We start from the raw sequence: 14,744 nt of genomic DNA on the forward strand, positions 1-14,744 counted from the left end.
TTTTATGAAGTGTTTAAGTGAAGTGATGCCTGAATTGTTGGTTCTTGAGAGGTGCAGGGCGGTTCAGTGGCAAGGCTGCAGTTATTTTGCTGCGTCCCGTTTTGGCGCAGTGTTTGTCAACTGAGGATTTATCTGCCAAGTGACAAAGAGCAACTCCTAACATTTGAGGCAATTGCAGGTACATGAGCTGCATTGCTAAAGTCAAAATCATAATGAGATACGTTGATCCTGTCTTTCAGGATCTGGCTTCCAGCCCCTCACCTTTTTCTTTTTAAAGAATACATGGTCATAACCTTAGCAGCAAGCACAGGAGAACATGGATGCACATAAACATTTGACCTGCTGAGGAAAACTAATAATCTATTCAATCCCAAGATCTGTAAGGAGGAGTGAGTTATTTAATGACATCATGTGTTTGCTTTCCATCGTTTATACGATGCAGTCTCCTCTGGACCTTTCTGTTCTCTGTAGAGGCATTTCAGAGGAGCTCCTGATGGTTAGGTTATCTTGGTTGGTTCCCAGCCCAGTGATTTTGAAACAGCACCGTGGAAACAAGTCACATGTGGAATACGTCGTGAGGTTTGAAAAGGCTTCCTGTAATGGAAAGATAAGCCTTGATCCTCAAGCAGTTGCCCTCATTTGGCAAGGTCTTTGAGCTAACCCTGTTTCCTATTGCAATACATCTGGGTCACTGGAAAAATATGTGTTTAGGAGGAATGCATGAGGTAGGCAAACCAGGTTACATCATCCTCAGAGCTTGTCAGGCCATGACTGCTTTCTAGCTCATACCGAATCTTGTTTGGGGGAATCCAGGTAACTTGAATGTTATTTTCATCCAGCTCATGGTCACAGAGAAGCGTGAGGGCTCTTGAAAACTGTATTCTGAGCATCTATCAGATTTGTGCCAGCTTACATCAGGAGGAGGTAGGTTAGAAGACTTGAATTATCTTTAATTCATGAAAGTAGTCATTTAGGGCACTTCTGAAGAGTCAGCTGCTTGTGGCAGGAGTGGAGTTTGCTGCTACTTACATAGCCAACACCATAAGCCTTGCCCTTATAGTTGCATATTAAAGTTTTGGGTACATCAAATGGTACATGTTGGTTAGGGGAAAGATGTTCGTGTGCTTTCGCACCTTCTAGGTGGTAACGTGCAATACGCATTAATGCAGGGGCAATTGTATGAGGTTCAGCAAGGCCAAGTGCTGGGTCCTGCACTGGATCACAACAACCCCATGCAACGCTACAGGCTTGGGGAAGAGTGGCTGGAAAGCTGCCCAGGAGGAAAGGACCTGGGGGTGCTGGTCGATAGCCGGCTGAATATGGGCCAGCAGTTTGCCCAGGTGGCCAAGGCAGCCAACAACATCCTGGTTTGTATCCAAAATAGTGTGGCCAGCAGGACTAGGGAAGTGATCGTCCCCCTGTACTCGGCACTGGTAAGTTTGCACCTGGTTTTGGGCCCCTCTACCAGAAAGACCTTGAGGTGCTGGAGCATGTCCAAAGAAGCTGGTGATGGGTCTAGAGCACAAGTCTTATGAGGAGCAGCTGGGGGAACTGGGGTTGTTTAGCCTGAAGAAAAGGGGGTTGAGAGGACACCTTATCAGTCTCTATAACTACCTGAAAGGAGGTTGTAGCCAGGTGGGTGTTGGTCTCTTCTCCCAAGTAACACGTGCTAGGACAAGAGGAAATGGCCTCAAGTTGCGCCAGGGGAGGTTTAGATTGGATATTAGGAAAAATTTCTTCACCAAAAGGGTTGTAAAGCATAGGAACAGGCTGTCCAGGGAAGTGGTTGAGTCACCATCCCTGGAGGTATTTGGAAAGACACCTAGATGTGGTGCTTAGGGACATGGTTTAGTGGTGGACTTGGCAGTGTTTGGTTTATGGTTGGACTCGATGATCTTAAAAGTCTTTTCCAACCTAAATTCTATGAATACCATGCAAAACTCATGCAGTATGTTGAAGTACTGTGGGTAGCATAAAAACTCGTAAGGATTGGTGGGTGGGTGCAAAACTTCTCTCTCTTTACAATGCAGATGCCTTGATCTTTCTGTGCTTCTGTCATGCCATGCCATTGAATTAGTCCCATTTCCAGCAGAATGTAAAATAAAAATCAAAACAGAGGAGAGAAGCAAAACAAAGATAATGTGAACTAAATGGAGTTCTTTAATTCTCAAAATTCACTGTTGTGAAGTAGCATAGACAGGGTTTAATGATCATATGTATTACTGGTTTACATGTCTCCTTTTACTTGTACTATGAGAGGATGATGAAATCACTCTAACTCCATTTCCACTCTTTTTTTTTTTTTCTGCCCCTCTAATCTTTCATGTAAATCTTCTTGATACATGGAACATGAATCTTCTGAATGAAAGTAATCAACCTCAGTAATGGAGTACTCTGTGCAGTGACTTGTTACCAATAAGACTTTTCTGTTCTCCAAGAGGCAAACATTCAACATATTCGTTGGGTTATATCTACACTGAATCAAACAGAATTCATATTCATGAGACTGTTTTTTGTTGTTGTTTTTGTTTTTTTTTTCTCTTGGTGTACAGGTTGTCTTAGCAGGCATAAATTAATTTTGATTTTTCAGGACATTTATTTTCTGTATTTTACAGTTAATACCTTGAAAGCTCTGACCTAAGAAGAAAAGGTGGTGGATTTTTATTGACTTGACGTGAGAGTCAGGGAAAGAAGAATTTCTCTTGTTGCAGAAAGCAAAGTGCTAAAATACAAGTACATCGCTTTCTTGCATACATTTGCACATCCATGGAGTTCCTGAGCTGTCTGGTATTTCCTCTGCACTGCTGGTAGATGTTCCTCCTCGTCAGATTCAAAAAGTTTGTTCTCCAGCCTGGTCCCCAGGTTCCTTCATGTTGTTACCCAGTTCCTGGGATGGCACTGGGAGGGGCACCAGCATAGGCATGGTTTCAGAGGCTGCTGCTCCTTGTCTATGTTGCAGAATTACAATAAGAGCAGATACCAGTTAGTGGGCTGTTGGCATTTGCTTACTGCTGGTGCTATTACCACTGTCATTTAAAGCATATTTTAAAAAAGAGCATCTTTTTGTAGGGAAGAGTGATGTAGGCAGGGCCTTGCAAGGTGACTTGGCTTAGTAGGAGATATTGGTAAGAGCTATTAAAATGTCCTGAAAATACAAGCATTTATTGTCCAATAATGGTGAACCAAGATCTCAAATTCTGAGTCTTTAACAACACACAAAACCAGCAGTTCTTTGCATGTTGTGTATTCAAGGTGTGTATTTCTCTGTGTGTTACCACTTACCATTTCTTTATTCATTGGTGACTGCTGCTCTTTGAGGATAGAGACAGATGAGGAAAACAGCACTGTGAGAGCAGCACTCTATGCTCAAAGTGATGTGTTAAGTTGCAGTAATATTATTAAATTGCTATAGCTAAATGAGGTTGGTTTTCAGGTACTGTGATACATAGCCAGTGGACCTGCTGACAAGGGACTCCAGTTGAAGACCTGGGAGTTCTGTACTGTTTCCATCCACATAAGTCTCTATGTATCATCTTTCTCTATAGAAAGATCTAGCTGTTAATACAGAAATCACAGGAGAGGTTACTTCTAATTAATTCAGCTGGCTTTCAAAAACAATTTTTCAGGTTGATATAATTATTTCCCCCCCTGCTCCATTAAATGTATTCACAGCCCTGATAGGATTTGCACAAAAGACTGAATTAAAATATCAGAAGTTTTTTTAAGACCTGTTTTACTGCTGAAATTTCTCAGTTCCACAATTAGGCACTATGTGATTATAGTACTTTGTCATTTAATTCCTCTTTGTTCCTTCTTTCCTTTGCTAATGTATTCTGTAACAAAGTACCTTATTATAAAGCTATGTTTGTTGGTATTTTTTGTTTTATGTTCACATGAACCTCTAACCTGATCCTAGATATTAAAAGTGATACTTGAGTCTTTGTTTCTGTTTTGCCATGAATAAGTTCAGACGTTTAAGTTGGAGATAACTGGGACATCAAAATACATGTAAACAGAATGGTTCCAAATGTTAACACTGGCTTACTGTCTACAAATGATTAATATGTATTATTAATCCTTTAATAGTTAGGAATTCAGTAAGATCAAAGTAACAGTTCTAAAAGATGCAGGGTTTGTAAACTTTTTTGATGTGTAGTTGGGGGGGGGTGTGGATTTGAGTCTTTTAAACTTGCACTTGAGTTTTGGCAGGTAAGGGGACTAGTGGGTTAATAGAATGCTTTAAATAATGATGCAGATGTCACCTTGAAATATCTCATAATGAAAATATTGACTGGGCAGAATGATTACATGCTTGTGCGCATATGTAATCAGAAAATGTCTTATGTTGGAGAACATATTAATTAACATGACCTTAAACATAAGTTTGACTTTAATAGTGCACAAGTGCAAAGCCTAAAGGAAAGACAGTTTGGCGGCAGCTCACACTCACACTGAAGACATATACTTAAAATGTCCACAGCTTTCTCATCCTGTTGGCTTCTCCGAATGCTTTAATTGCACTTCATGCTTCAAATCTATTGCTGATTATTTTTTTTCTTCGCTATTTTCTTTCAGAAAGATGAGGTGTACCTCAACTTGGTGCTGGACTATGTTCCTGAAACAGTATACAGAGTTGCCAGACATTATAGTCGGGCCAAACAGACACTCCCTATGATTTATGTCAAGGTAGGTAACTGACAGATGTGGTTAGATGAAGAAGGATATTATAAGAATAGACTTTGTGGATGCCTCTTTTCTGACATAATTAGTTTTCTGAAATTTTTAGGCGCGCATACGTCTTGAGGCAAGAAAAAAACAATAGAATGATTATTTGTTACAGTGAAGGAAGAATAGAGGTGAGGGACTTAAAGAAGCACTCCTGATTTCTCACTTTACAAAAATCTTGGAATGGGTGAGGGAGACCAAGTGTGGGGGAAGTGTTTTGGTTTTTAAGCAGCTTAGATAGACTGACACCAGCCAGATTAGCAGCTTCGGTTTCCTGACATTATGAAGACACAATAGTACAAAGTTCAGTAACTGAAAGAGGATGTCAGGAAGAATACTGTTCTCTTATCTGTTATCTTCCCCCTTCCCTGGCATATGAGTTAGAGTTCACGTGCTTCTGTTGTGGGCATGAAAGGCGTATTTTTGTCCTCTTTCCTCCTGCACTTGGAACTCAGTGGCTCTTATCTTGAAAAGCTACATGAGGTAAAATGTTTGTATGCACGTTGTAGCCTCAAAACCTTGCTTAAGTTGCCTGCATCTCTTGTCATCTTTTATGAAGTGGCTAAAATAAATAAAACAGCTTTCTTCTTTTTTTTTAACTGAACATGGGACTCATCATTCCATTTCCTATATTGTGACCACAATCCACACGCTAGTGAATGATCATGTTGTCATTTGGCATTACCTTGTTAATGTCATATCCAGGTGGCATTAAACAGAAATTAGCAACAAATATTCCTGATTTGTATTGATTTCTCCAGTCTCCTCTTTAAAAGTGTAATGCTTTAATATGAGGATGGGCTTAAGAAAAAACTTCAATTTGAATCAAAGATGATGACAGTTAAAATAGTAATTATTCCAGTAAGAAGGTGTTGTGCCATAAGTGTACATGCATAAATTGTAAATGTCATGTCTCTGCAATAGTCGGCATTGATGTCTATTTTTAAGAAAGCACAGAATCTTATAATCCAGCAGTTAAGAATTTCTATTCTCTGGTCTGTTGGTGGAACGGCGTGTCTTCAGGTTATATGCTTCCCAAAATTTGTTAGCTTAGCTTTTGATAAACTGTTTCTATATTTTTCATCAGTACTCTTCCCCTAATTGCTCTTCATTATGAGGACTTGGGAAAAATTTTTCTTGCTTATCCTTTGAGAGAAAATTCTGTTTCAACTCTTTTTCATCTTGCTGGATAGTTGGGACTTCCCATTTCAGGTAGCCTGGAAGGCTGTTCTTATTTTTCTGGCAAGGCAAGCATTTCTTATAATCCTGTATTTAAAAAGGTGTTACCTCAAAGTTATTAAAGCTTTTGCAATTTTCCAGGCATCTTGGCTACACAAAGGTCAGATTATACCTATTTGTTCACTTCTGATTGATACCTGGGGAGGCAGAGAGCTGCTCTTCCCTGGGTAACAAAGAAACTGTTAAAGAACTGCAAGGAAGCTTTTCTAGTAATTTTTTTGTTAATTTTTATTTCTAACTTCCAACATGCTGTAAGAAATTCCTGGAAATTTTGGGTTTGCTGTGTGGAGATGAAAGGCATACTTTTCTAAATCCCGCATGTGTTGACTTGGCTCCTCAAGTTAGAGCAATCTTTTGTATTATTTTGCAATACACTTGCACAATACATACTTAATGTGTCTAGAACAGGCAATCCAGAAAGCACATTTGTTTGCTTTTCTTTGTGCAAAGTTGTGGTTTTGAGACACAAATATGAAAACTAAAGACCTAGAGCCAAAATTCAGGCAATTCTCTTCCTGCTCCTACCTTCCCCACCAATCAAGCAACAAAAAACAAGGGAGAGAGAAAGAGTGAAAGACAAAGATAGCGGTGAAAGTGAGGCAAACATGACCTGATAGCAATATCTAGCAATTGCACCTGGTTTTACAGACCATTAAAGGTGAACTGTGGAGAATGTGCTTAGAAAAGGAAGGCATGGAGGTGCATCTCCAGTGCAATTGTCCTGCCTGTAGCTTGGTTTTAAATGGAACCTTGCAGAGGACACAACAAAGTAATAAATAACCTGGCTGCCTGTTGTCAACCTTGAAACAGGGCTTCTCATGCCTTTATGACTGTATATGCTATACAGCCCTAATTGTGTCCAATAGCTTTTTATTCTCCATAGCTACAAGTGTGTAGCTCCAGCAGCTGGACATCTTCCCCTTGCCCTGTGAAGCTCTTGTCTTCTTAACACCTCCCCTTGCTGTATTCCCCCTTGCTAAGGGGCTGGTTAGCCTTGGGTTGGGGGCAGAGCAAACCTTCCTTCAGCATACTCGTTTGCTGTGCCTTGCATAAAATTATTCTGAACAGTTGTTTTTGTTTGCCCTCTCTTTTTGCACAGAGATTTGAAATTAAAATGAGTCTGTTCCCTCACCAAGAGGAACTGGGAGATTCCCTCAAGTGACAGGCTGAGACACTACCATAGTCCTTGGGCAACGCTTAATATGTTGTTAATAACTTAATCAACTAAAGGGTTTTCTTTGTCATTCTTCCCCACCCCCCTTACATAACCTGGAATACTTCATTTCTATGAAGATGCTTATTTATAAAGCAAACTGAAACACCTTTATTTTGTGTATGTTTTTTATGACTACCATTATTTATAAATGTTGGAAAGCTGACACAATTATTTTTCTGGAATTGTGCTCATTTTTGGAAGGACAGATGAACAAATTTGAACTGGATGTGTGGGTATGTGGTAAAGGGCAGGTGGGGAAGGTATGCAAATACCATGTCCATCTTCAGTGCATTAATATGCAATCAGTAGGGTCTCTTTTGAGTGATTTTGGTTTTCTTTCAGTAAGAGTTTGTGCTAAATTAATCCTGTTTTGACTGGGAAGGCGTGCCTTATGCAGTGTTTCTGTGTTCCAGTTGTACATGTACCAGCTGTTCCGGAGTTTAGCCTATATCCATTCCTTTGGGATCTGCCACCGGGATATAAAACCACAGAACCTCTTGCTGGACCCTGATACAGCTGTTCTAAAACTCTGTGACTTTGGAAGGTAAGTGCTTCTGTGGCCTGAAGCCTGGTGAAAACAGCTTTCTTCAAAGTGAACTTCGTTGCAATTTTGCAAAGAAACCCGCTGTGTTCCTCAGAAGGTTTTCACTTGTAGCTTTGAAAGACAAATTATCAATATTCTATTTTCCTTTTGAAAGGAGTTCATGGCGGGGGGGGAAGAGCTGGAAAAGGATATCAAGAGGGAGGGAATTAAAGTTCAAGCTTTTTATTTATGCAGGTGTTAAATAAAATAAATAAGCCATCACATAGGGAAAATATTGTGCCATGGAAAAATGCAACCAAATGGGGTGAAATATGTTTGGGGAAGAGAGGACAGGTGCAGTGTCATGGTAACCTAAAAAGGCTAATGTTACACTTTATTAGTTTACTTGTATGTATGCCAATTCATTTAATATTTCAAGTACTATAGAGGCTCAAGATCAGAAGCAATGCTAATGGAAGCTCTTAGATAGTGGCCATCCGTATCCTAGCTTCCAGTGGCACATTTCTTTCCAGTATTCGTTTAAGTGAATCAATCACCTTTAGAGTCCAGCCCTCATCTTAAAACTGATACAGAAATTCTGGGAATCCACACTGAGACAGGAGACAGATTTCTCTCTGGGAAAGTTCAGTCTTTAGATTGTGCTATAATTTTGCAGACTAAAATAGTTAGGGTATATGTGCGAGAGGTCATGGAAGCTGCTGTTGCTAAATTTGCTTGCCCTGCAGTGAGTGGGAATGTCAGATGGTGGTTATTCAAGCAGTGCATTGTCATGCCTGGTGGCTCGGGAATCTCTTCCTCAGCTCTACCTCACCAATGTTGGAGCAAAATAGGAATTGCACTGAAACTCAAAAGTAACAATGCATAAAAAGGTGGTAATTTCCTCTGTATTAGTGGTGGGAAATTGTTAATTGTAGTTTCTATATAGAAAATAGAAAGCTGAGACTTTCTAAAACAGGCTGAATGGGTGGTGGGAATCCTTCTTCCCTGATGGCTGAGAGGAGTGTCGGGAAGGCTGGATGTTGCATTTGTCTGGCTTGCCACTCAGCTGGGTTTGGTGCTATTTAGTTTAATGTCATATTTCTAAAAGGGCTGTTTTGTCTTCCCACTCCTTTCCATCTAACACATGGTGTTAAGAAAGAAGTATAGTATGTTCATAGACTCATGTTTCAAAAGTAATGTGCTCTTATGTTCCTTTATTTTCTTAGATGCTTCCAAAGGTAGTGATTACTGTAGGTTAGATCCTTTGTGGCTGATCTCTTGCAGTATAAATGAAGCCGTCGTATTAATCGCGAACCATTAATATGTGACTATACTGGCACAGTTTTGCTGGGTTTTTTTTTCCTTTGTCTCCTCATACCCCTTTTGCCTCACACCACACTCCTTTAAACAGCAAAGAGCCAGAATATTCTGATGGAAATTTAAAAAATAAATAAATAAATTTTAAAAAACAAACAAAAAAAATCTGCCCCAACAGCAACAAAAACACCAACCAAAACAACCAACCAACCCTCTCTCCTTCTGGTGCATATCCAGAGCTGTTGAACCTTAAAAGATAACAACGTAACCATATTCTATCTTCTTTTTCTTTGTAAACAAACCTTTATACCTGACAAAAGACAACTGCCAGCCAAAAATATGACCCTATTTATCACCTAAACTGTAGTCAGAATTTCCTTGCTGTGCCCAGTATAAGGTAGCTGCTTGATGGATTGGACTGATTTCACAGTAAATCATTGAGTCTGTGGCTTGCATTAGCTTAGAAGAACAGGGTGCTTTAGCATTTAGGAATTGGGGGTGGGTGAAGAGTGCCAAAGCTTAGTGCTGGTCTGCACTGCAATATTGTGAAACTATTTGTTACTGAAAGACTATTTTTTTTGTTTCCTTTTCAGTGCAAAACAGCTGGTTCGTGGAGAACCTAATGTCTCATACATCTGTTCTCGGTACTACAGGGCACCAGAGTTGATCTTTGGAGCCACCGATTATACCTCCAGTATAGGTACGTATATGTATTTGTTAAAAATCTATACAGACTGCATGAGTTCTTATTCTGTAGTTAAATGTAAAGGTTTCCAGATATCTTGTATATAATCCCAGACGTAGAATTCTATTGTAAATGGTCAGGTACCACTTCTTAATGAAGTGCACATATTTTGTAGACAGCTGCTGTGATTTCTATGCCTTTTGAGACATATCAGTGTCAATTACATTATGGAAGGGGCTTTTTTAATGTATGGGGGGAAATCAGATTTCAGACAAAACATTTTCCAGATCTCCAGGTAATTTTGCTATTTAATTTAAAAGTAGGTATGAGATCTCAAGCCAAAAAAACATTCTGATGACTTAAAATAACTGTAAGGATTGACTGTGCAAATATCAACTGCTTCTGATTTGCTGTGATTTAGACACAAATAATTCTGTACCTTATTTACGTGGCTTTTAGTAAAGTGTTTTTAGTAGGAGGGAAAATGTAGCCTAATGATTGGCTTTAAACTCACTTGACAGTTTTAGTATATTGTGTACAGCAGTCTTTTTGATTCAATTTATTCTGTTAACTTTTGCTTTAGTAATTAATTTTGAACATTAAGACTTCTTTCTAATACCTGGTACATAGCTGTACCATGGAAATGTTAGGGCAGCTGGAGGTTTCGACAGAGGACAGGGAACAGCTGGGTTTTCTTAGAGTCCTAAAAATGAACAGCAATGTGTTAGCTGGTTGTGGGTAACTTCAGTTTTTTAGTCAAGATACTCCCTGGGGTCCTTCTGAGTGCTAGTGCTAAAGAGATGGGATTTGGCTTTCAGGTTCCTTGATATTGTGCTAAGCTTTTACCTCACTTATGGACTTGAGTTTCTTAGGCAAGGTTTAATATGTCCAAAAGGATTTGGAGATTATGATCAAGTCTTGGCAGAATATGTTTAGAAGCGGTTAAAGTATGTTTAAAGTTAGTATGTTCTAACTATTTGTTAAACTCAATTTGTTAAACTCAATGGCTGGCTGGCTTGTTTCAACTCTGCAGTTCTTTGAGAATAGAAGTGTTCCTGAAGACTTACCTGCTCTCACTATTTTTTTTCTTCATTAGTTATTCTTCGTTATGTATTATAGCAACACTGGTGTGTCTCCCCTGTAGAAAAAAGAGACAGAACCATAAGAAATCTGGGGAGAGTTATGGCACAATAAGGATAAAAGGGCAGAACTTATTTAATGGTTGATCGCTGCCAAAAGTGACAGCCCCAGCCCTACTCTTTCTTGCCCCTGGATACCCCAGCTCTCATGGTTTACTGTTTAATATGCTGATTCAGCTTCAACTAACGAGACTTTTGGTTAGGTTAACTTTCTGCTACCTTAGTGAGTTGAATCAGCATTACTGTGTAGTCCAATACGCAGCAGAGCCCAGGTAAGAGCAAAGTGGCGGGAGCTTGTGAGTGAGAGGAAGGTGGCTCATCCTGGTTGACATCTTTTTGCCAGCTGAGAGGTAATAGATTGGCTCAGCTGTGTTATCAGAATGCACTGAGACAACTTGTTTCAGAGGATAACCGCATAAAGCAAGTATTTTGGGTGTCACCAGAGGAGTCTGCTTTATTGATAAGCCTGTGAAATATCTCTTGCTCCAACTGTATAATGACTTTAATCTTGCACTTTCTTGCAGAACCTTTTTAAAGTTGCTCTTTCCATTTTTTGTGTTCTTATCTGCTGGTCTTTAAAATAGTTGTAATTAAAATATTCTGAAGTGAGGAGTCCATTTTCCACTTGCCAAAACCATCATGAATTTCAGACATTGTGGTTCAGACTTTCTTGTGCCCCCTCAAAAAAGCCCTGTCCCCCCAAGCCCCTTCTTTGAAACTTGCACAGAATAGCTTGAAAACCAATTTCAGCAAATACTTCTTCCTTTCTATCCTTTCCTCCCTCCACTTCCTTCTCAATAGGATATTTGCATTTGGGAGTCCAGAAGTAATAAAATGCTTTTACAAACTTACTTTGCAGTTTCCCAGTGTTCTGCATTATACTAGAAATTCTTGGGGTTTAGTTTTGTGATGCTACTGTTTCAGTGGTAGTAAATACCAGGGTATTCCTTAACTTCCTTAGTTTTTGCTAGATAGGCAGCAACAGCGCTTAGTGAGAACTCTTCCATATTTCACACAGGATTGCTTATCCAAACTCAACCAGCATTATTTGTACACCAACCAACAAGCTCAAATAGGTTTCTTAAAAGAGAGGGAGGGAAAGGAACATATAATTAGCAGTACTTTATCCATAGCTCAAAGTATAGGGAACAGAATTCACAGAAATGCTTCAGGATCGGAATACTGCATTTTAAACCTTTTTTTAATGTGGACATGCTTGTGTTTTTCTAGTTCTTGTTTTCTTTTGAATTGTTAGCACAACAGGCTCTTCCTGCTATAGAGTCTTATTCTCTATATAAGAATCCACTTGTGTGTGTGGTAACAAAAACTGAGCTTAAATGTAGGGTAGGGATCTTTACTCTTCTGTTTAAATACACTATCTTAAAACTACATTCAAAATAAAATCAGTGAAGACTATGAAGCCAAAAAGTGTTCCAAGTAGAATTTTTTTTACATTATCTGTGAGGCATCCAGCTGTTTTCCTATGGTTTTTGTTGTTTGCAATAAGCCCTGCAGTAGCGTTAGCAGCATGTTACAGTCATGTAGTAATTATTGGAAGTATTTCTGAGCAAGAAGTGCTTTTTAAACCTAGGCAGTGACACTGGTGCCCCAAGACTGACAGTACAGCCAGCCTGCATCACGACCATTTCAGTAGTTATCTTGTTTAGCGCTGTAACCAGGAGTTCCATTAGACTGTCTGGATTCATCTAGGTTGTCTTTTAACACATGGATTTGTTTTTGTGACATTACTTGCTCTTCAATGTAGCAGAAACTAAAGTTGGTTCCAGGATGTGTCTTTTCATCCTGGATGTCACAACAGAACTGTAAATTGGCTTTTAACTTCTAGGATCCTTATTATTTGCATGACTTAAATTCTAACCCAAAAGGTCCCTTTTAAAAATAACTCACAGCCAGGTGTAGTGTTTGTTTGCAGTTTTATATACAGTGCTAATGCAGCACTTCACGAATGTATATGATAGTAGCATCAAAACACATTTACTGCAGTTATTGCCTCTGTGTGTGTCATCCAGCAGACCTGGGACTATTATTAAAATAATGACCTGGGAAATGACCTATTCAAGTTTTTAAATAATCCGTACAAATCCAGACCCTAATAGCTCTGTTCTATGCCTGTGTTACAACTTTAAGGGCTTTTTCAATGGTCAGGCAGAAGCATTCATGTCACTTGGGTGCCTTCATAGCTTGGACAGTTTAGGGCTTTGTGCGCCTTTGAATTCTGCAAGTGTGTGCATGTCCCTAGTTTTGTTCTTGCAGCTGATTTGTAGGAGGTTTTGTTTTGTTTGTTGGTTTGGGGTTGTTTTTGCAAACCAAGCCCTTCAGCTATACCTTGACAGCATTTTGGCCGAAGCTTCTTCCTTGCAGGTCTGTGTGTTACGCCATCCCAGAGTATGCTGCTGGCATGCTGCTGGCTGTGCTCTAGCACTGGTCATCTGGGTGCTGCTGCCTGCTGAAAAACTGTGGGATGGCTGCCCACATTCCCCTACAATGTCCTGGGACAAACATAGGTGCTGGAGCAGGGGTGGGTGCAGACATTTCTGTTGCCATGTGATCCTCTTGTATAGAAAGAAGCTGAGCAGTTAATCTTTACACCCAGAACATGCTCTTTTTTTTTTTTTTTTTTTACTAGATTATGTGATGGAGCAATGGAGGACTCGCTAGAATATGGCAGTGCTTTTGGATAACGAGGGTCTGTTGGTCTGTGTGTGTTTTCTCCATCACTGCGCTGGCAGGAATTGAGAGTGTTCCAGAGGGAACATTTATAGCTACTGGCAGGGAAAGATTGATCTGCGTGGCTGTATCTCTGGCTTCTCTTGGGGTGTCCAAAAATAAGTATCATAAAGTTATTCATTCACTTTCCTAGTGAGCACTAAGACAGAGGGAGAGAATATTTCCCCTCAGCAGTCTGGAGCAGAAGCTCCTCTGGAGGCGTGCATAGTCAGGCTATCTCAAGAATTTCCTGGGGAAGAACCATCACGAGGTGTGTCCCACCAAACCTGTTGCCAAACAGTGAAAAGTATTTGCATCTATCTCAGATGGCAACTTCCAACACTGAAAATAAGCACGGGCATTAATTTACTGAAATATTCTATCAACTGTCATTGTAGTTTCATCTCTTCGTTGCAGAACAATAAAGATACCTGTGTTTAGCTTTTGTTCCAAGTACTGGAATAAACATGGCTTTCCAAGCATTTCAGGTTTCAGCCTTATTCTGTGTGGATCTGTGGTGGCTTGATGTGCAAGACTTCCACTGACATAGCACGTGTGCCTGTAATTCAAAATTTTGCTCTCATTCTGACATCCTGAAAAGTGTTCCAGGCAAGCAGCAATGAAAAGCACTGTGTGCTCTGGCATTTGGCAAGTAGAAGCTGCTGATTTTTATGACTTCCTAGGGCTGATTTTCTGACTCCTGGTTTCTTTCCGGCTAATTTGTTTCCAGAGCAGCAACTTTGAGTCACCTGCAAGATGGAAGAAGTCCATTGAGATTGAGGGATAATGGGGCAGAGGTGAATAGATGAGGGAGGGGAAAAAACTTAAAAAGGTAAATGTGCCTCCTAAAGTGTCAGATAAAGGAAAGTTCTTAATTTGTACTAAATGGATGAGAGCAGGCTCACCCTTCTTTTTTTTTTTTTTTTTTTCCTCCTTCTTCATGTCCTCCAAATAAGTTAGAGAAGCTGGAGCCTAATACAATGAGTGGTGCTTATGCTGTAGAAGAGGGCCAGCTTCTCAGCTTGGAAAGGCAGAGTTTGAGATCACAAAAATGAAATTCATGGTCAGGGTATTCTGTCACAGACAGCTGGAAACAGCCATTGCCTGCTTGTACAATTAAAGCTAGGGAGTTCATTCTGCAGGTTGTTCTGCTGGATGCCTCTTCCTGAACTA

General features: G+C 39.9%; 1 protein-coding gene across 4 annotated transcripts in view; it reads left to right on the top strand.

Moving 5' to 3' along the window:
• Positions 1–14,744, top strand: part of GSK3B (glycogen synthase kinase 3 beta) — a 156,445-nt gene that overhangs the window by 95,961 nt on the left and 45,740 nt on the right. For all 4 annotated transcript variants that reach the window (XR_008575514.1, XR_008575515.1, XM_054813643.1 and 1 more), the window contains exons 4-6: positions 4,576–4,686; positions 7,594–7,724; positions 9,614–9,720. Coding sequence is in view for 2 of the 4 variants with exons in the window: in XM_054813643.1 (XP_054669618.1) it covers positions 4,576–4,686; positions 7,594–7,724; positions 9,614–9,720 (349 nt within the window). In the remaining 2 variants the exon portion in view is untranslated. The remainder of the gene's footprint in view (positions 1–4,575; positions 4,687–7,593; positions 7,725–9,613; positions 9,721–14,744) is intronic.

The sequence above is a fragment of the Grus americana genome, chromosome 1, assembly GCF_028858705.1.
Source record: "Grus americana isolate bGruAme1 chromosome 1, bGruAme1.mat, whole genome shotgun sequence".
Taxonomy (NCBI): Eukaryota; Metazoa; Chordata; class Aves; order Gruiformes; family Gruidae; genus Grus; species Grus americana.